The sequence below is a fragment of the Neopsephotus bourkii genome, unplaced genomic scaffold (assembly GCF_033783945.1).
Source record: "Neopsephotus bourkii isolate Nb327-2 ecotype Australia unplaced genomic scaffold, CSIRO-AGI_Nbou_v1 NB_845, whole genome shotgun sequence".
Taxonomy (NCBI): Eukaryota; Metazoa; Chordata; class Aves; order Psittaciformes; family Psittacidae; genus Neopsephotus; species Neopsephotus bourkii.
Window position 1 is genome coordinate 3,515,485 of NW_026901341.1, and position 22,240 is coordinate 3,537,724.

The window sequence follows — 22,240 nt, forward strand, 5'->3', positions numbered from 1 at the left end:
AGTAGAGATTTAGAGAAATTAATATAAAAGTAGATTGCTTCCAACTGGAATCTTTTCTTGCATGTTTTGATTTTTTTCTACGTACTTCACCTTTTCTTTGATCTGCCAACAGAACATCCTCCCACTGACTTTTGATGTGAGGCTGTCTTACACGTACAAAATGTAATCTGGGCTATTTTGCTTCATGTCCTTTATAGAAGGCATAAAGGCATGGCCATGTTCCAGTCTAGTACTCAGTCTGCATATTTTTGTACCAGTTAGAAATTTAATCTGTTAATCTTTCTGACCTTTAATTTATTTACTAACAGATTTTATTGTAATGTTTCTAGATGATAAAACTGCTGTGTATAGCGATGCTTTAATCATGGTATTATGGTACTTACAGCTCTCTATATAGCCAGATTTTTAGCTTAAAATTAAATTATATGTGTTTAAGTCATTAAAACTTCATTACCTATATATTTTGCAAACATAATAATATGACCACTGTTCACATGAGTGTGTTTTGCCATGTGCCTGGTAGCGCAATTGGCCATGCCACTCACTAATCCTGACAAATCAGTCAGTGTTGGAGAAACTGAAGATACCCTGTGGCCTAAGGGAAAGTTAGATAAAGAGGATAAGGAGCCAAACAAATGTTACCATCCTTGCCATGAGGAATTTGATGCACCAAGTTGATCAGTACTCCATTATGTCTGGATCCCTAATCATTGTATTTTATTTTCACTATATGTTTTGCGGTGGTTTTCTCTGGCTTTGCCAGCAGCATGAGAGTTTCAGCTAACATAGCTGCAGCCTTCCTGGTGGAGGGTGAGAGAAACCACCTAAGTATTCATGGTTTCCAGAGTCATGTAATGCTTTGAAGGCTTAAAGCATATCTTCAATTACACTGTGAAAATGGAAGTTATACTGTGATAGTGGAAGAGGGCCCAGCCACCAGTTCTGTTTAAAACACTGGCTGTTATTGCCTCATGGATTTCAGTCCAGTATGAACCTTGAGCACACTTCAGTGCACTAACCAGAAAGCAGTAAATGGATGGATTGCCTCTGTAAGAGATGTGTTTTCTTAGCCTTTGACCATAGTGTATTTCTCACGTGGGAATTCAGTCAGGTAAAATGTGAAGGCATTAGACCTTGGTAACAAGCAGAAACATGGCTTGTATTCAGTTGATTTTCATGCTTGATCCTGTACCTCAATTTGCTGAAAACCCTTTGTAATCTCCTTCAAGCCTCACAGGTGATTTGTTGTAATGGCTATAGTATGGTATAGAAGCTGATATTATTGTTCCACTTGGTTAGTAAAGAGCTAATGAGCTAATACAGCATTTTTAGAAAAGTCAAAACAGCTTCCAGGCCAACAAAAATGTATATTCTTATCCAGTGTCTGAGCTGACCTTATTGACTAAAAATAGATGACAGCGTGACAAACATCAGTCTAGTAAGTGTCCTGAACAAATGTTCTGTATTGTAGACTCATTAGTAGAGTCTTATCCTGATGGTGGGTGACAAAGAAATTACTCTGCTCTTCCAGCTTTTATTTTAGGTATTTTATACATATTGAATAGGCTGTGACTTCATGTTGTGTTTTCCATGAACTTTTTGGATTGAAGCAGGGTAGTACAGCTTCGGATAGTCCAGTGCTTTCCACAGGACATCTCTGAGCAACAGCAGTTTCTTTTTGTAGTTTCCTTTTTCTTTGTTAAGTATTCACATAAAAATTAACATTCGAACTCCAGTGTATGCTTGTGTGAGGGGTAAGAGCTTAAGCTGTCGTTTCAGTCAAACAGCCTGCCTAGAGTATTTGCTGGTATTAGCAGTCGGTTGCTGAAATGGCCTTGCAGGCTCTTTTCTTGACATCAGAATTAAATTGCAGCTTTCCAGTCTGATCTGGGAAAATGAAGCGAATAGTCTGGGAGTCACTGTAGGTTAAAACTACTCTTCCAATTAGCAAAATATACAACAGTCAGAGATCTGGTTCTGCTGCAGATATCTAAGCTGTTACTGATGTGAGTGACTTCGGCTTTAGTCAGGGAAATCTTCCTTGTGTCTAATTATGATTTGTCTAAAACCTTCTTTGTGGGATAGTTTTCTAGGAAGAGTTTGTTTTTTTCCTACACATCACCTCTCAGGTTCTTGCCACAGTAGAAGTGCTGAGGACAGCAGTGAGGTTTGTGGTACCTTTCAAGGCAACTGGAGGCAGGGGGGCTGGCTGAAGGATGTGTTTCAAGATTGTCATGAAGAGTTACCTCATTTCAGCTTGAGATTGGAAGTGGACGTATTTCACTGTAATAGAAGTTAAATTACTTGAAGTAAAACACTCCAGAGAGCGCCAACTTACGAGGATTGTGATTTAAAATCACAGTAAATGTAAAGTTCATGTAAAACATTAAGTTCTTTTATTTATCCTAGCTGGTACAAATGCTTAATAACCAAAAGCTTCCCCATCCTTCTTGGTCCTTGTTGGTAAGAAAGCACAGTATGAGTACTGTTTTTCTGTGAGATTAACCTGAGGAGAAGTCTTTTTGATCTGTAGTGTGATACAAACACTTTGGTTTGTTTTTTTTTTTTTGTGTAGTATAAAGACTTTTGAGCAATATTACATTTCCATAGAGGTTTGGAAAAATTACATGCAAGTTTTCACAAATGTTTTGCCTACACGTCTTAAGAGAAAACACCTAAATTGTGCTTAAAATTACCTATCCAAAATGCCCTATTGCAATCTGCTAATTCAGTATTTCATCAGGGACCTGTTGCAGGGCAAAACTCTGAATTAATTGTTCCACAGTCTAAAGACTGTAATTTCACTTCAGAGCCAACCTTGCTTGATTAAATCCGCCTTAAATGAAACAGCCAAGGATTCTTTTGATTAAAGTTAATGAATAGACGTTAGTGTGTATCTATCCCTTCGTGCAATTAGAAATCAGTAGATAAGAATACAAGATCCTTTTTCTTTTTTAAATTAAATCAGATGGTGTATATTCCTTTTTTTATTTTTTAAGCAAAAACTTTATGAAGGAAATGCATATCACAAGAGGTCCGTCATTCGGTGAGTGTACCTGTTCCCATTTTAACTGCAGAGTATCTTTTATTCCTTGGTGAGTTGTTAGATCCGTGAATGACAGTAAAAAGTAGTTTTCCTGAAATACCAACTTCTTTAGGTACTGCATCTCTGTATCATATTATTCTCCTGATCATTTTTCTTCTTCTCTTAGGCTCAGACTTTGTTGTAGGAATGGAGATTATTATTAGCCCCATTTTTCCATTATGCAGCCAGAAAAGCTGGGCAGGAGTCTAAGCTGACATAGCAGTTCGAGTTGTGTTTCTTGACTCCTTGGTCAGAAGCCTCGCAGTCATGGACCCACAAGGCGTTCTTTTCTGCTCCTGCTGTCATTAACATGCTTAGGAAAAAACAAGTGTCATGCTGACAGAATCCCAGTAGATTGTTGCTGAAAGGAAAGCAAAAAGTTCCTCAAAGCCTTGGCCTGTCTCCTTGTCTCTGTTCCCTGTTTCTCGTTTCCTATCCCCTCTGCTGCATTTCCTGATGCTTGTTTGTGGACAGCAAAGGGGAACAAACAAAATCCCTGATCAGGGATGCATGATCAGAGAGCTCAGTGGTCGGTAGGAGTCGTGTGTTTCCTTTTGCTGCCACTCAGAGAATGAAAGGTCAAACCGTAACAGTATGGTAGGGTAAGCTTACGTCAAGTTTTGTAGGAGCACATACATCTTCCTGGCGTTGTCTCTGCACTTCTTTTATTCTTCTGGTACGTTGAACCTCTTTAAAAGGTAGACACGCTCAATTTATTTAAAATTAATAATACAGTTGTCCTTAACCTCCTCACTTCCTAATGTCTGCTGATGAGGTTTTCAATGATAGGTGTTAATGCAAGAGGCAGAAATAAATCTTGTATGAACTTCATAATTCAATTTTGCTCTCAAATCTGTGGAACTGGCAGGGGAGAGCATCAAAGACACTGAACTGACTGAAATAGTGCTGTTACCTACAGTCAAAGTTAAGCTTCCAAAAAAAAGTCTCTTTAACTTAGTAGCCAAATGCTTTGTTTTGTATTTAGTTTGTATTCTCACTTGAGGTCCTTTGGAGGTGGTAGTTTCTGGGGGATTTTTTTTCGGGGGGTAAAAGGTTCTAAAGCTGGTAAGATTCTGGTGGTTTTGCATGGCTCCAAAAATCTGGTTCTTAAGAAAAACGTGAAATAATAAAAATAGCATCTTTCCTTGAACTTGAATTCATTCTTGCTATCTAAATGTGTAGTTAGTTTCAGAATTAACACCTCGGTGGCAAACAGTGAAAGCATCACCTGAGGGGGGAAAGATCTCAAAGTATTTGTTGACAAATTTGGGCAAAGGGAACGTTTTAGTCTGTTTGAGACCTCATTGCTTGAGGTTTTGCTTGAAGTCATGAGGGCAGAAACATTTTTAATGACATTGGAGATCCCAGAATGGTTTGGATTGGAAAGGACCTTATGAACATCTAATTCCAACCCTCTGCCATGAGCAGATGATTCATCATCTGAATATTCAGTATGAACTTCATGAGTACATCCTACCAGCCTTTGTTACACAGCCTCATCTTTTAATAGGTTTAATGGAGACAACCTGCTACACGCTAGTAACAGGAGTTTCTATTGCAAAACCCCTGTCAAATGGGGGTTGATTTTCCCAGCTCTGATGTCAGTCACAGAGACTATTGAAATCTACTGATTATGTGTCAGTTCAAAGTGATTATTAAAAGGGAATTATTAGACTCTTAACTTGCAACAACATCCCTAATACCAAAGCATTTTAAGAAGAGCTTTAAAGCCAGCTGCTCACTAGCCTGGCTCTTGCAGACTGAATGTTTGCTTGTGACAGTGCAGTTGTAAATACCGTTCTTGGAAGCATCTCAGTGAGATATAGACTTCAGAGAGCATTCAGAATACACTTGGTGATCATTGAAAGATAAAAGGAAGCTTTTCCTTTTGTCACAAATATGAATATGCACCAGGTATGACTGCTGGTGCAAAAGCAAACCACTGCAAATGTCAGTATTTGGTAATCCTAAAGAAGATTGTTTCATACCCATAGTCTGAACTACAGAGTCTTGGAGTGATGATTTTAATTTCCCATTAAAGGAATTTGGATGCAATGGGAACACAGAAGGAAAGAACATCGACACATCCACAAAGGCAAGAGCTTGTACAGTTGGGCCTTTTTGTGAATACCAATTATATGAAATCCATGCCATGAATCATTTTCTGGATTAGGTTTAGCTAGTCTGCACCAAGTCCCTTTTATAACCTCTAGTAACTGCTTAAAAAAATTAAGAACAAAAATAACTGCTTTTCAGCTGATGTCTGCCTTGCCTGCAGACAGTAAAACTGCAGTTAGTCATCTGAGAGCAATTTCACATGCCAGGTTCCCATCCTGCAGAGCATCACTGGGGCTGCCCAAGGCACCTGGCTTTTCTTAAAGAGGCACTCTCAAAGAGGAGCTGTAGCAGCTCTGAGCAGGAAAGCATTTCATCTTTTTTGGGTGGTGATGCTGCTCATGTGGGGCCCTGTTGGCTTCAAAAAGTGAATAAATAAAATGAGTTTTACTTATTGATTATAGTCACTAGATATTGGATCTTTTGTGATAAAATGCTTACTCCATTACAGTTGAAGAATTAAATAAGATGTGCAATGCAGAGGCCTTTTATTTTTCTTTCCCTTGGAGAGGTTTCAGAGTATCAGAAAATAAGGAGGTATGTTTATCGTGATTTAGTAAGTTCAGAATATGTGACAGCATATAGTGCGAACTCCAGTTTAGCTCCACATCTGAATGTATTTTGCTGTCAGTTCAGAATAAATTTCCCAACATTCTTCTACAAATCAAGCTTCAGAGTTGTGTACCTTTATCAGTCTCCAGTAATGGCTCTCCACTTTCAGATGGAAGCAGATGAATAAAGGGAGCACTCGACCAAGGACGCTGGGTTGAACTTGGTGCTATCCCTTTTCAAAGTGAACATATCAGTCATCCTCCAGTATCTGATTTCACCACAGGTAGTAGAGGGTGATGCATGTCAAATGCTTTGGTAGCTGTTTGCCAAGGCCACTCCAGCAGACTACACACTCTCGCTGCTGGCCCAGGGATGCGTGGTAAATTCAATCCTGTTGTTGTTCTTTCTGAATAGATTTTGGCAGGACTTTGTTTTGACTTGTGCTCCGGAGAAAAGATTGGTTTCCTTCACTAGTCAGGTCTGTTTTGATCTTTTTAATATGGCTGTTCACTTCCAAAAGCAGACTTCACACTGATAGAGAACCTGTAAATCATAGCCCTTGCTGCCTGGTGTTATTTTTTTTCCTGCCAGCCAACAGTTCGGTTTTCATTGAAGCTACTTAAAGCCAATGAATATGAGCTTTTAGCATGCAGGCGTTGTAAGAAATATTAAGTCCTGTAGATTTTAAATTAATTTCAGGCAGAATAATATTGTTATTTGGGACGTAGACTGACTTCAGAAGTTAATTCATTTGATGCAGCATAATAGTAATTCAACATAATGTACTCATGCCATTAGACTTGCACAGAAAAACGCTCTAAATAGCTATAATGAATAGTTTGGATTTTGAAAGCCTAGGAGAGCAATTTCACCTTGAATCATAACTGGCATCTCTCAGAATGCTTGTCCATTATGAAAATTCAGAAAGGTGTTTGAATTCAAGTAAATTTCAGTACCACCCTGGGTAACGTTAACATTTTAGTGGCACTCAAACACTTCTGGAGATGTAGTGGTAAAATCTGCTTTCACCTGCGTAGTTGTGGAGGAAGCTAACCCTGATTCGAGGAACTGGCATTACGCTGTACATGAAAACCATAGGGAGAGTTTCCCAGGGGGCTAAAAATGTAAGTCCTGTTTTTCAATGGAATTCAGCTGCTTAGAGAGCTTGATTCTTAACCACTTAGCTCCAAAGTCATTTAAGTACCTCTAAACATGCCCAGAGGAGTGATGTGTGTGGTATTGCTGCTTCTCTATCTGCTTTGGGTTAAGTCCACCACCAACACAGACTGCCGCAGTGTTAGTGCCACTAACTCCATAGTTTTGTAGCTTTAACAATAGCAAAGGCTAAATTCTTTGTTATCAAAGTAAAGTTCTGGTATTGCAGATCCAGCATTTACAGCCATGTTAAACATTTTGGAGCTGTGTAGCTAAATCCTTTCACTAACAAAAGAGCTTCATTATATATTTGGTAGGAGCTTTCAATCTTATCTCCTATCTAGCTCCTTAGCAAACGAGTTCAGTTTAAGAAGTTAAGAGTTCACATATGTGCATCACAGTCAAATTGGCAAGATACTTGCTAATAATTAATAACATAGCATAAATTGCCATGCTTGTATTACTTCTGTTAAGGGAAACCCATACATCTTGGTTTCTCAGGAAACGTAGCCAGCCCACAGCACAGGCAGCAAATGCTCTGCTCTCCCCAAAGCTGTGCCTGGCTGCTGCATCCCCAGCAGCACTGGTTACTACAGTGCCAGGCTTGCTTTCCACCCTTGGTAAGAGGACGTTCATGCAGGCAAAGTCTGTTGGTGAGGCAGCTGGAAGTTTGACATAGGCACGCTATAGAAAGCTGGTCCATGTACATTGTGCATGGCTGTATGTTAAATGTGTTTTGGATGGAAAGTGGTGTGGTGTGGGGTGCAGTTGTATGTATACATAGAAGACCTGCAAACACTGGGTGAGGTGATACTGATTGGGAAGTTCTGGATTTTTTTAATTCTATCTCTTTTTTCAGTGACTCCTAGGCATTATCTGTAAACAGCCTCACTTCTGATTAGGCCTAATCAAAGTGAACAGGAAGGGTTTGATTAAAACAAGTCAGTCCTTTATTCTTGGCTTGTGTAACATGGAGCCACTTAATCCAGACTTGGGTGTAATTAAAGTCTGCCAATCTGAAGCAAATAACTCCCCCCCCCCCTTTAATATTAGGACTAATGTGGTGGTGACTTGTAATTTGCAAACATGTGAATCTGTCTTTATTCTTCTGAAGAATCTCTCTGCTCACACACATCCTGTGCAACTAAAGCAAGGTCTTGGGTTCCTGTGGGATACATACATTCTGGAGGCATTTGTTACCCCTGGCTCCTCAAGGAAGCTTTGCACAGCTTTGACAGTGGCCTAATACTGTAGGTTTTTGTAAGGAGAACCCAGTCATCCTGGCCTTTCTGTAAGAGATATTGGCCCAGGTGATCATGTCATAATTTTAGCAGCTTTCTCTCCAAATCTTTCACAGAAATAAGATCCTTCAGGCACCAGGTAGTATCCCAGGCAGTAAGTCTTTTTCTCATTGCTATGAAATCACAGCTGCACGTAATAACCTAAGGGTGAGTGCAAGAGATAAATGTGTATGGATCCAGAAGTGACATTAGGTCCCTGAAGGGGCTGAAATATCACTTGAGATCTCGAGATGTTGAATATCACATGTTGTCATGCTCACATATTTTACTCAGATCTGCCTTATGATAACTTGTAATATATGTCAAGGTGTTGGGGAAAAGAATTGAAGCATCGTGTTTTCTTTATTAAAAAAAAAAAAAGGAGAAGACGACTCCACAGGAGACCAAAATGTTTCTGAGCTAGTTAATATCTGGTTAATGGAGAGTTGTTCTGAATATTGAATTGCTGGAGGTGAAGTTAATAGTCATAGTCTGTATGTGGTCTCCCATCCTTTTGAGCTGCTGTATTCCAAAGCAGTGTTACCTCATATTTTATATTCTTGTTGTCTGCCAATTCTTTTCCTGCTTGCTCAAATTTAATAAATCCAGAAATGAATCTCAATCTACTTTTCAAGAGCTATCAGAGCATTATCCCTGGCAGTGTTCAAGGCCAGGTTGGATGAGGCCTTGGGTAATATGGTTTAGAGCGAGGTGTCCCTGCCCATGGCAGGGGGGTTGGAACTTGATGATCTTAAGGTCCTTTCCAACCCTAACTATTCTATGATTCTATTCTATGATTATGCTAGCAGTTACTCACTGCTAATTATCCAGTTTAGCTTCAGGTGGTCCCTAAGGGAAGGGGAGACGGTTTCAGTGGGAGACACAGGGCAGAAGCTTAGCTAGGGTGAACCAAGTTGTGATCTGGAGGACCAAGCTACTCTTGCAGGCTGCAGGAGGAGCCTGCTGGGATCCCTGCCTGGACAAAGCATCTAGTTTGGATAGCTAGAGTACCCCTTGCTTTGTAATGCTGGGGTATTTGGCATGAGAGAACTCGCTCCCTTGGAATTCAGTTCATAAAACTTCCTATATCATGGCTAATGGCTTTCCTTGTCCTCCACACCTGACCCAGGTAATCCAGTCCTGTGTGGTGTTTGAGATGTGTGTGTCTTGGATGAAGCAGAGCTGGCTTAGCTTTGCAGCCCTTTTCCCAAGGGTCCCTGTCTTGTGCACTCCAGCCCTAGTTTACCTCCCTGTACAGTGTGTTCATTCCCTCTGACTTTTTGCCAGTAAGGGAAGAAAAACCCAATGAAAACCACAAGGAAGAAGCAGATACAATGAGAAGTTTGAATCCTGTTTTTCTTTGGAAGATGCATAATCTTGTCTCATCAGATTCTATGTATAGCATCTCCCCAAACAGGGCCCTTCGCCAGCCTGAAATCTCATGTGGGACACCGTTGCCTGTCAGCGCCGTTTCAGATGAGCTTTTATTTTTTGCCATAGACTGTAGTTAGTACTGATAGCTGGCATTGCTGCAGTGTTTCCTATTTGAAGAACCACTCTGAAAGTAATTTGTTTTTTCTCTTTAAGATACCAGTGATCTAAATAGAGAAAGTTGGTTAATTTGGGAAAGGATCCCCAAATGTTCATTTTTCTTTGCATATGCCTAACAATTTCTTTCTAGGAGACAAAGGCAGGAGATGCACTCCCATTTCTGCATTACAGCGGGCTTCCTTTGCGTGCTTTGTATTCTAAGCAGATCCTTATTTTTGTGATCACAGATTGGAAGTGAAGCACGTTCCTGTCTGCTTGTTTTGTGTTAGAGTCTTCCTTGGGAAGATCTTACTTTGCAAGTACCTAATAGCAGCATGATGTGGTGTTTCAGAGACAGGGAATATGCTTCAATCTGTCTCTTCTTTTGTAATCAAATTCTTATCCTATAGAAGACAGCTGTTGATACCTGAGTATGCTTTGCTCTATGAATAATTCAAATCAAGATTTGATTTAAAGCTTGCAGCACTTAACACCAGTCAACAGGATAATTATATGATTGGTGCTGGGAGAAACTAGCATCTATATTGAAGGGAGAGTGGATCTGGTGCTGGAAGTTAGATGAGCATGTCAATTAGTCCTGTCTCTGCCACCAGTGACCTTCTGTGCCCTTGTGGTAAAGCTTTTGACTGCCACATTGATGTGTAGATGTTGAAAGGGAGGTATTGTTCCAAAGAAAAGAAGCTATTGTTTCAAGAATCCCCAAAGCCTTGTAAGATTTAACTTACTCAAGTTTGTGATGCTTTCAGCTCTGTCAGATATGAGCAGGTGATGTTCATAATGCTAATTGTAATGTGTGATATTTGAAGAATTTAAAACACATGGGTTTTTTTTATTTAATTGCTAGAAAAAGTGGCAGAAGAGAGAAAGCTCAGAGTTTTCTTTGCCTTCTGGAAGTCCCAGAGTTGATTAGTTTTTAAGCACACCAAAGTTTAATGAAAAAATCCAATTCTTGCTAAGCTCTGCTGTTGGTCTCTGAGGCTGTGGCTGTTTGTAATGGATTAGAAGAACAATGTCGTTGAATTGAATTCCTCTTTTATGCCACAATTGAAAGTGTGGTAAGAACACTTTTGCATTCTAGGAAGCTTTTTAATTGTAATAACTGTAATAAATCTAAATTAAGTTATGGATTTATATTATAACGTATAAAATTATGAGGTCCCACGTCACGAAGTAGTGCAAAAATCATTAGAATGACTTTGCTTTGGTGAAGGATTGAGCATAAGATGAACGCTGGCCTAGTGCTAAAAAGGTGAACCCTGTTCAAATTATTGTTAATAGGCTTTTGAAATGGTTTCCATTTTGCTGTTTACGTAATTAAAAGGGAGGGAAAGCTACTCAAACTCATAAGTAAAGTAAAACCTTTGGGTTTCACAACACCTTCTCCGGTCTTATTTCATTTGCAAACACTTGAATGCAGAATGCAAAGTTAAAACTTTCAGGTATGGCTGCCATAAAATTTAAGTTACAGGCCCTGAAGTTTTCAATGCATGCAGAGAAGAGAAAAAACACTGCTTTTCCTATTCCAGACTGTTTGTTTTTTTACCCTGGCTTTCTATATTTTCTATCTTTTTTCTATCTTTAAGCATTTTGTACATGCAAAGAGTGTTTCCATTCTCTAAAATGCTATTCCTGAATATGTGTTTAGACTGAGGAACTGACATGATTTTTGTTTGCTACCCATTTTACATCCTTGTTGCCAGGGTCCTGTGCCCTTACACTGAGACATTTACACATGTATAATCAGGATATTTTCCAGCAAACCAGTAACATAGCAGGTTGAGCGCTATTAGTGAAATGAAACTCCTAAGTGCATTTGGAAGAACACTGATTACCAGGCTAAATAATCCAGAACAAATGGCTAGAGTTTTGAAAGGCTAACAAACAGAAATGGACAATAAACCCAAGCCTTTTGGAGTAGTTGTAGCAGTTGTCTAGTTTTTTCTTTCCAAGTTATCCATGCAAGCCCAGCAGAAGCAGGGCTGCTGTATCATAGCGTTTTGCATATCAGGGACAGTGATTTAGATGCTATGGGTGAAGTGCTGGTAGGAAGCCACAGCACTAATTTGTGTAAAATTTGCTCATTTCCATGAGGCACCCTGAGCTCGCCAGTCTCTGCTTTTTTAAGGGAACGTATCAAAAGATACAGTACTAGAGTGCTTCCCACCTAGCTTTTACTCAGCACCAGTAACACTGTTGTGTAAATAAAGAAAAAACGTATCTGCTGCTGGAAATGGATTTAGTGTAAAAGCTTTGAAAAACAACTCTTTCACTGCCCACTGAGTCCTGACAGGGGACTTCCTTTCGTCTAGCATCGCTCCCACTCCAGCAGCTTGCAGTGGCCTCCCGGGTTGCAACAAAATCCATGTTGGGTCCTGTCTGGATCTATGAGCAAATTTTCTTTCCACTGTCTCTAGCACTTGGGGTTGAGCTGCTTCTGCCCTTCCTCCAGCTTGATGTGACCCTCATCCTCTTCCCATCCCATCTGAATTTGAGAAGCATCTTTCCATGCACCGATAAGGACCACCCTTCCTTTTGTCCTCCCTCTTCCTTCCACTTTGTCATCTACATTGCAGCCAACAGGACAGAGCAATCTTTCCCCCCTTAGTGCCTAGCCACAGCTCTTTAATCGAGACATATGCTTGTGGTGCAAGCACACACTTCTGCTGTTAGTCACTGTTCCCCTCACTACAGGACTTCAATCCTAGCCAGCATATTTGGGCAGAGCAGCCTTTATTTCATTGAAGCAACAGCTTCTTTGTGTCAAGGGCACATCAGCTTTGTGTTAGGCCAACACATCAGCATTGCAAACAAGGGCAAATGCAGATACGGATTTTATAGGAGGACTAATTTTCTCAGAGGCGGCTGCTGAAGAGTGTATAATGCCAAGCCATATGGCTGGAAACCTTCATACAAAATTAATTCCATCATAATCTGGTAGGGTCTGTTTGTTGCCATTTTCCCAAGGATCTTTTTCATGTTCAAAGAATCTGTGATATTCACTGAGCAACTCGTGTGTGGAGATCTGGGAAGATAAGTATACCTGCTGTTCCTAGTTTTTCCCTGTCAGATAAGTATAATCTTATAGCAGAAGGATTTCTTTCATTCTGCCATTAGAGTTATCATGCCAAAACAATGAGTAATGGCTGTACAGAAAAGGCATGACAGTCAATTATCTGGCCACACATACCAAGGTGAATGCAATAGGTCTTGTAATGGCTCCGGGGAGATATTTTGGTAATTTTGAGTCTTCAGTAACCATAAACTGGAGCTACCACAGTAACTTTTCAGCACAATGCTTAAAATCTAACGGGATGCCATGTTTTACATTTGATTTTCTCCCATATTCATCCTTCAGGCATTACTGGATTGGGACTTTTTTTAAAGGGCCCTGCTTTGAACTAATTATGACAAATGTTGACATCTGTTGCTCACTTTAAATTACCTCTTGGTCCATTAGAATTCATCTTGAAGGCATTATTATAATGATTTTTTTTTCCATGAGCATTAATACAACCTGTGGGAGATCTGAATGAAAAAGAAAATCCACCAGTCCTGCCAAGAGAAAAGCTGATGTGCCAGCTGCTCTTTTCCTTTTTTTTCCCCTTGTTTTTTGTTATCCTGCTTTCTGTAGTATGAATACAGCTGGTTTCCAAGGTATTTCAGTAGATAACAGGTTGTTAGAGCATGGAGGAATTCTCCTTGAGAGTGAATAATTAGGATTGCTTCCCAAACAAACTGCTTCCACTATGCAAAAGCTGCTGTATTGAAATAAGCAAACTTTGTGTTCTCTAGAGGAGGTTGTGCTGTTCTGTCTTACAGATATATTTCCCACTAAATCTAAGATTAGTAATTTCTCAAGTTGCCTTTTCCTGTGGTCAGTCTGTAGCGGAGCAAAGGAGTTTATCCCTGTACTCCAGATGAAATGTCTCTCTTTGGGTGACATTGTGTGCTTTATAGCACCTGTCTGATCAATGCTTTACCTACTGTGTTTCATTCAAAATTTATAAATACAACTTAGGAAATCATGCTAAGTGATAATAATTCAACCCAGGTGTGAAGGAAACCTCATCAGGTTCATGAAAACTAGCTGGGTGTTAATGTACATCTGTCAGAGTTCTCTAGGTACAAATAGATGTGAGTTGCAGAGCTGTTGGTGGGTATTAACTTCAGGGAAGAGGAATGCTTATTATGTGACTTTAAAAAAAGACTTAAATTTAGAGGGTAGTTCAGTGAAAAGATGCTGGTAGGTTCTGAGAGAATATGGAACTCATACAATCCTTGTGCAGATGGCGTTGATCAAAACAAATCCCTTTTGATGCAAGGCTTACGGAGGCTTGATGAGGGAAAGATTTCTGAAGTCCTTTTTTGTCCATATGTAGTGAAATTCCTGCAGAATGGATTTGAGGTTTCCACCTGCTATAGTGTTTGGTAATGCTAGACAGCAGTATTAGCAGGTCATGATTAGGAGAAAGCATTACATGACTACGGAATAAACCAGAAAACATCACACAAGCACAGAATAAAACTGTTAGTAAGCTTGGCAGAGGAAGAAAGTGGAAAATATTACTTCTCTGCTTTTCCTGAGCTTAATACAGGTATTTCAGTAGACCTGTTTTATGGATGGATTTAAAAGCTGATGGTTATTAAAAGGAATTTTCACAGTCCATGGAGATCTTGTTTCTTCTTTTATTTTTATACCACTTTTAGTTTTATACCACTGTTGTTTTATTTCTTTAAAGAGGTCATGATCAGTTTGAGCAAATAAACCTTATAACATTTTGCATTTCGTTCCACAGAAATACCTCAGGAGCTTTTTCTCTGCAATGCTGAACTCTCCATCGTCTCCACTGCACATTGATAAAGTGGGGCTAACTCTGTCAAAATACACCATCTGCGAATTCTCACCCTTCTTCAGGAAAGGCGTTTTTGACTATAGCAGCCATGGGACCAGCTAACTTTTGTGCCAGGACCTTTATGCCAGAGGAGCACAGTTGGAGTGGTGCCTTCACTTTTGCCATGCAAGAGAAATGAGGAGAAGAAGAAAAGTTATCTTCCTTCATACCTGGGAAGTTGCATCAGAACAACTCCAGTTAAAGACATCTATAGCCCAGCCTGTGTCCTTTACCAGCTCTCATATCAGTGCCTGCATTTTCCTGGCATGGGGTATACAGACTTTTTGTGTAAGTTGCTCTGTTAATACTGTATTCTCTTGCTGAGTTTGGAACCGCTCCTTAGCAGGAGTGCTTCCTTCCCATTTGCTCAGACAATTTGTTCTGATGGTGCGAGAGCATCTCGAGTTTACCATGGTGGTGTGTCATGCTGACAGAGGGTTTCTGAGCAGCCTTTTGGTTTCTGTCCAAGCTGTTTCTTAAAGAACACTTCCTCTTCTGTTGCCTTACAGCACACTGTCATGTTTGAGGTAATGCTCATACTCCACTGATATTTCTTTTTCCCTCCCAGACATGTATTTTAACTATTTGACTGTATAATTGTATAATTAAAGGGCCTGGGTAACTTGAATGTTTACAGAAATATATGCAGCAGAAAGAATATCATTTAAACCCTGTAAAAGTCTTCCACACTTGGTTGTTTTGGAGCAGAACGAATCACTTGCCATTAATTAAGAAGCAGAGGAAGCAATAGTTACTGAAGAATGGGGTCAGCATCTTTTCAGATTTTCTAGTAACCCAGACTGCAAGTGGATACTGTGCACTCACTGTACAGAGCTCAGAGCTATGCATAAAGCTAATGCAAAGTGCTATATTTCTTTTTTTTTCCTGAAAAATAGCATCTTCACAATAGCTTAACACTGTAAAACCTGAGTGTCATTTGCATCGGTTTGAAATTTACAGGATTTGACTAACAGTGCTTTAAAATTACTCAGGACTCATTCAGACTTGCACATGTATATACAGGTAAAGCTCATTTTGTATTGCTGCAGATCCAAATATAATATATCTATATATATATATATATACACACACACTGTGACTGGAACTGAATATGTGTACATATTCATATATAATTGGTTGTATAAAAATCAGAATCAAACTACTTCCAGTTATTAAAACACATAATGAAAGGTAAGTTTTGTGTGATGTTTGTTCGGTGTGAGAAGCATTATTTGTGAGTTGCCATCATTGACTACCGGCAAGTCTTGGTAATCAAACTATTTCATGTTGTAGAAAATGATCATTAAAACCTAAAGTAACAACACTGGTGACATTTTTATTTCATAACCTACATTTTAAGAACAGTGATGTTTCCTATTTAATATGATGTATAAACATAACTGGGTTCTATTACTGTCTAGTCTGCTACTATAAGCACTTCTGACTGAAAAAGAGGAGGGGGAGGGGGGGAGAAAAGAAAAAAATATTAGACTGGATCATTTAAATTTTGAGAGTGTTTTTATTATTTTGATTCATTTCAGTAAAAGCAAATGTTAGGGTAAAATTTCTAAACCACCAGAGCCCTATTATTGGGTAGACTTTAATGTCTGAATATGTCTGACTGTATCTGACTGTCTAACTTGGGCATCTTAATAGCTTTGGTTGGGAGCCAGGTTTTTAAGCTAAGTATTCCAATCATGGAACCTTAGAATGGTTTGGGTTTGAAGGGGCCTTAAAGATCACTTAGTTCCAGCCACCCTGCCATGAGCAGGGACACCTTCCACTAAACCAGGCTGCTTAAAGCACCATCTAACCTTGGTCTTTAACGTTTCCAGGGATGGGACATGCAGAGTTTCTCTTTTTCAGTGTCTCACCACCCTCATAGTGAAGAAATCCAAACCTGTGGATTCCCAAACCATTCCCAGTCTCCCTCATACACTACTGTACTAGAGAACTGAGTTCACCTGCGCTTCATCATTGACCCTGCGATCCTTACCATGCCCTGTACCTATTTTACACCTTTATAGTATCTCCCAGGGCCTTTCTGTGCACTTATCATGCCCCTGATGAGGGGGACATGTCCTCTCTTCCTCCTTCACCCCAGCATTTGGCTTTGCTAGTGCTTCCCAAATCAGAAAGCGAAGGTTGGGTGCTTGCTGAGTTTCTATGGTGAGCTGAGTAACTGGAATCTGGTGTTGCTGCACATGTTAATGGAAGATTAGTAACTTCACTTGGCTGTTATTGCCCTGATGCCCATATGAGTGCTTCAGAGGGCGGAAATGGGCATTGTATTGTTAGTTTTCGTATCCATCCCTAAATCTCACTTCAAAATGAGAGTTTCCCATTTCTCCTTCTTCCCTGGCCTGCCTCTCCTTCTTACATCACTATAATTCAGTATGATAAAGAATTAATGCTTCAAGAGTTTTAAAATGTGAATTTTACACCAATGTAGAGCGTTCTTTCTTGTGTGCCACTTCTATGAAAGGACCTGGCAGGCCAGGAATTGGCAAGCTGCTTTATCTGCTGCACAAACCCAGTTTCCACAGATGTCCTACCTGAAAAACAACCGGTAGTGCCAAGCACTTTCCCATGGTAAGCAGCGCAGTGCCTGACAAGCAGAACTCCATATTGCCACACAGCAAATCTAGTCTGTGAGAAGGGTTGAGCGTGCAAGACTCCCAGAGGTAAGTCCCATGCTTCGTGTCACTGTGAATTTGGAGAATCTCTTTGAGAAAAACACAACCAGACAGAGAGCTGAGTGAAAAAGATGAATATTCGTATTTTTCACATGAATTTGAAAGAGCACTTGTACTCGGCTCCTGTCTGCAGTACAAATTAATTCAGGGAGGACCAGATGCTCTGGTGGTATAAACCTGCCAATAAGGTGACTAATTTATGTTGCCTGGTTTATCTGGCCTGCAGCGTTGAACGTGTACATCGCAAATAACAAAGTAAAGGCCGATTAATCTCTCCATTTAAAATGTCATCAAGTTAAAAGCTACAGAAATGCAAGTGTAAGCATGCAATTAGGAGTACAGCCCCAGGCTACTAGCTTTTCCCACCTTCTTATCTACCCTTCAACGATATCCGGAGTTTAATCAATGACTGCAAGATCAGGCTAAACTAAGAGGCATCTTTTAATAATATCATCAGTAAAAAATACGATGGTTCTTTATAACCTGCGGTCCTCACACCCAGACTTCATGAGAAGTTTTCAATAGAAGCTGGGATGCATTTAGAAATTATTAGCCAGTTTCAAGACGTTCGAACTGAGTTTCTGTGAAGATATCCTCAGGCTCTCAAGTTCTCCATAAATTTTATTTTCCAAGTATTGTCACTTCCAGAAACATTGTGAAAGTATCTCCAGGGCTGGTCCAGGTTGGTTGGTTTGTGGGTTTTTTTCACAGTGCCTCTGTAGCTCAGTGAAACCCTAACTCGTATCAGGACTGTTTATACTTCAAGCAGTGTTCATTTAGGTAAGATAGTATATATATTGGGACTACTGTTGTTACCTATGCAACTGAAGTTGTGCCTCCATCTAAGTCACCAAACCACTTGGCTCACATCCTTGCTGACCCTAAAGCAATTTTTTATCAATGGGGACACATAAAAGAGGCCAGAAAGCACACTGGAGGTGGTTCTGGGCTATTTTTCTGCATGACGACTTGATCAAGATGAAGAAAACTTTTGAGCAAAGCCTTCTTTTTGGTCTTGAGCCTCTACTTCTTTAACTGAAAGTGCTTTTCCTCTGAATATGTTGTTTCTCATAAGAAAGGAGCCCCAAAAGCCCTGCTGATAAAGGGACTGCTACTGACAGTCCCTCTCTCCCAAGAGACCACAGAGTCAGTCCAAAACCTGATGCTCAGATGCTGCTGTTGGAGATGTGTTGCTCCAGACAATCAGACCCAATCTTTCCAGTTTCATCAGCAGGCCTTTAAAAGCTATTGCGGATTTCCTCTTTACTGTCCATGCCACCTATATTGTATATAACAATAAGAAACACATTTGTACTAGACTGTGATAAAGCTTGAAATTTTGTATGCTAACAGCTCACTAAAGCCCCCCAAATGGAAGGAATTAAGTATTTTTAACTTAGCAGGATTCTTATGGCTGCACTGGGTTTGTTTTCTCCGTGTTTCCTTAGATCCTGGGGAACAAAAGCCTCAAACATTTGATAAGCTGAAAAGCAAAAATTTGGCTTCCAGCCCCGTCAAGGAAAATGAAAGATGTTTCCATAGGAAAGACTTCATGAGCAATTAAGATTTATGGAGTTGCATAGGCCCTGAGATCCAGTGGATTGGATGTAATCCAAATTTATTTTCTTGTCAGACCTCTGGAGTGAATTTTCGATATACTGGATCCTGCCACCTTTTTTTTTGTTGTTTTATTACTTTAGACTAATTTATTATAATGGTTGCAGACCTGAATGCTATTGGAGATGCACTTTGTTTTCTAATTACATCACAATGACAACAAAGTTACTTAGGAAAATAAAGATGAAGAAACAGGTAGGGAACATGAGCTGTGGCCTGAAAATGGTTTTTGTAGGAAGTAGGTGAACTTCCCTGATGCCATCCTGTCTACCGTGGTTAAATCAGTAACAGAGCTCATTCGACTGGATGAAGATACCAGATCACAGAAGATACTGTTCTTTTGGGCTCTTGAGATTGACTTTCAAAACAGTTTTAAACGGAGTGTGTGTGGGGGGAAGCCTTATTAAGGGATCGCATTAATGTTTGATAAGATGGAGGCGATTTTCAGCTAGAAGCTTTAGCCTTGTGACTGGTGCATAAGAAGCCCTAGGAGCAAGAACTGCCAGTGGCAGCATGGAAAGCCCTGTTTGTATTTTCTTCTTTATAAATCTATTTTCTTTATAAACACCGCCACTTCTCTCCAATGTCATGCTGACAGCTGAAGTGTCAGCTCCCCATAGCACAGCTTGTGCGCTCACACAGAGTTTCGGCAGCGTTTTTGTTGGAGTTTTATGGAATACTGGTCTCAGAAAAAGAAACAGGTCTAAGAAATAAAGTCTACAGACTTTTTCAGCGTCCTCAGTTCCTTTTGATAGCTTCTGTCTTCTCAGAGCGGTTTTGTCCGAATGGCTTGTTCTTATTCTTTGTGAGTTTTCGATTATTTTCCTTCTGTTTTCTTGTTTTACAGATGGTTTAGAAGAATATGCTGGGAAGAGAGCTGAAGAAAAAGGAAACTCTTTATTATCTGAAAAGAGGGAGTTATCATCTTCTGATCTAGCAAAGTGGAACACGAGTTTTTGATCTTTTTACATATTGTGAACTTCTGAGCCTTCAAAGGCCTCACATGCTGCAGCTTTTGGGGATGTTATTATACTTCTTCATGATCACTGCTGTATTCTTTTCCATTGTAATTAACATTTGACATCAGCCTTTCTTCAAATGATGTGCTTGAGGACAGAGAGCCTTCTACTTAATGGTCTGCTGAATTCCTTGTTTAGGTTCAGTAGGTCTTTGTAGGACTTAACCTTTTGTCACCATTCTTGCCCAGCAGTGTATTTTCTCCATGTTAACCTGTTTTGTTTGACATTACCTTGAGATGATGTTAAAACATTCCTAGGAATGCCTCATTTTTCCATTTCCTTAAGATATGGATCAGAGATCACTGATTGAAATCAGGTTCTAGTCATGTTTCTGTTACAATCAATGTTCTTGCTTTTTGGTATTGTGAATTACAGGAGAAATCCAAATCTCAAAAATGAGGAGGGGAATTATGTGACCTGGGAAATCTCAATGTGTTTTCAGGACTTTTACATCACTTTTGCATTGTCTTTTATGTGGATAGCTAAGAGATGCATGGGTTAGAAATTGTTCCTTTCCATGGTGCAAATGGACATACCAGCAGCAAATGCTTCAAGAATTGTCTATGGAAACTGAAAACATCTATGTAGCAAATCAGCTGCTGTTCCCATTCAGTTTAACAGCAGACAAGGTAATGCACTACTGCTGAAAAAACAAGCCATGGCGCATTTCCATCCATAACCACCTCTAATTCTCATCATTTTAGTAGCTGAGCAACAGGAGAACTGCTGGACAATGTAGGGGCCATAACAGCCCTCTGAAAGGTTAGCATAAAACTGTGTGAGCAATTAGATGCAGATCTCAGTTTGTCCTGTTTTCAAATCTGTCCAGTTTTGAGCATGGGAGTATTCATTAGTGCAGTGTGGATAAAAGAAATTGCTAGTTCTGGGAAGCAAGAGCTTCCAGAAGTTACAGTGGATGCCCTCTGTGCTCCAACACGGAAAAATTGCTTAATAGTGTGTGAAATCAGTGTCTTGGACAAGCTTCCAGGCTGCCTGAGCTTATTGATTCTGGCAGCTGCTTTCATAAGCAGGTGCTCAGGTTTATGTGTCCAGATGAAGTTACCTCTTAACATCTTAATTACATGCCAGACATTGGCTTTATCTGTTGTACGAGTAGCACTGGGTGTTGTTAGAAAAGGCAATGGAGAATGGAAATACACCCCCAAAATTGCAAAGAAATTAAAAACAACAAATGAAACAAAGCAAAGTGTTCTAAAAAACATCTATCACTAATTTCTTTATCTGTGGTAACAATAACATTTGCATGGCATTATCTACTGAGTGGTACCAGAATTGCTCAACTGTGGCAAGTCCAGCAAATGAGAGCATCCTTCATCACAGCTTATCTCATATGCAAGGGGATTTCACTTCCCCCGTTCTCTTGTAGTGATGGAGCAAGGTTTTAGGGTGTCAGTGAGAAATGCTGAGAGCTTGCCAGCCTTAACTGGGACTCTGTTAGGGTGTGTTGGCAACATGTATTTCATTCTGCGTGAATTAAATCAAGGGTGGCATTTGAAAGTCATACTGAGTAGTCTGGCCTTTAAATTCAGGATGAAATTCTACAGGGTGAGTTTCGGCTGCTTTATTAACACCCATCTGGCATCCTGCACATTGCAGGACAAAGGGCATGTAATAATTTTCACTATATCATTATGAAGGTCATTGTAGTACCTTTCCAGCAGGAACTTGACAAGGCTGCTAAATGAGACTGCATCAGTGATGTCCTGGAAAATCAGTAAGAACAGGACTTTCTTAGGTTGAGTGATTTATTATCCAGGTAGAGGAGCTGGGACGGTGCTATTGAGGCTGCACAGAGCGCTCTGCTGGAAATTTAATGGTCAGTATCTCTGTCCTTGGAGATACTGTCATGGTTTAACCTGGCAGGCAGCTGAACACCAAACAGCCACTCGCTTACTCTCCCTACACCCCCAGTGGGATGGGGGAGAAAACTGGTGGGGGGGGGGGGGGGGGGGGAGAAAAATTGGGTTGAGATAAAGACACAAGTGGAAGAGAAAAAAATAATAAAATAGGATTAGAATATACAAAATAAGTGATGTATATCGCAGTTGCTCACCACTCACTGGCCTGTGCCAAGACAGTTCCCAAGCAGCTTTCCCTTCAGTTTACCTACTGAGCATGATGCCCTATGGTCTGGAATATCCCTCTGGCCAGTTGGGGTCAGTTCATAGAATCATAGAATCATAGAATAGTTAGGGTTGGAAAGGACCTTAAGATCATCAAGCTCCAATCCCCCTGCCATGGGCAGGGATACCTCGCT

The 22,240-nt window shown here is 40.1% G+C and overlaps 1 protein-coding gene across 3 annotated transcripts in view; it reads left to right on the plus strand.

The window, feature by feature from the left end:
- Positions 1–15,954, plus strand: part of KIF16B (kinesin family member 16B) — a 141,035-nt gene extending 125,081 nt beyond the window's left edge. For all 3 annotated transcript variants that reach the window (XM_061356269.1, XM_061356271.1, XM_061356270.1), the window contains one exon: positions 14,535–15,954. In XM_061356269.1, coding sequence (XP_061212253.1) covers positions 14,535–14,693 — 159 coding nt within the window. In that variant the 3' untranslated portion in view covers positions 14,694–15,954. The remainder of the gene's footprint in view (positions 1–14,534) is intronic.
- The last annotated feature ends 6,286 nt before the right edge of the window (positions 15,955–22,240 follow it).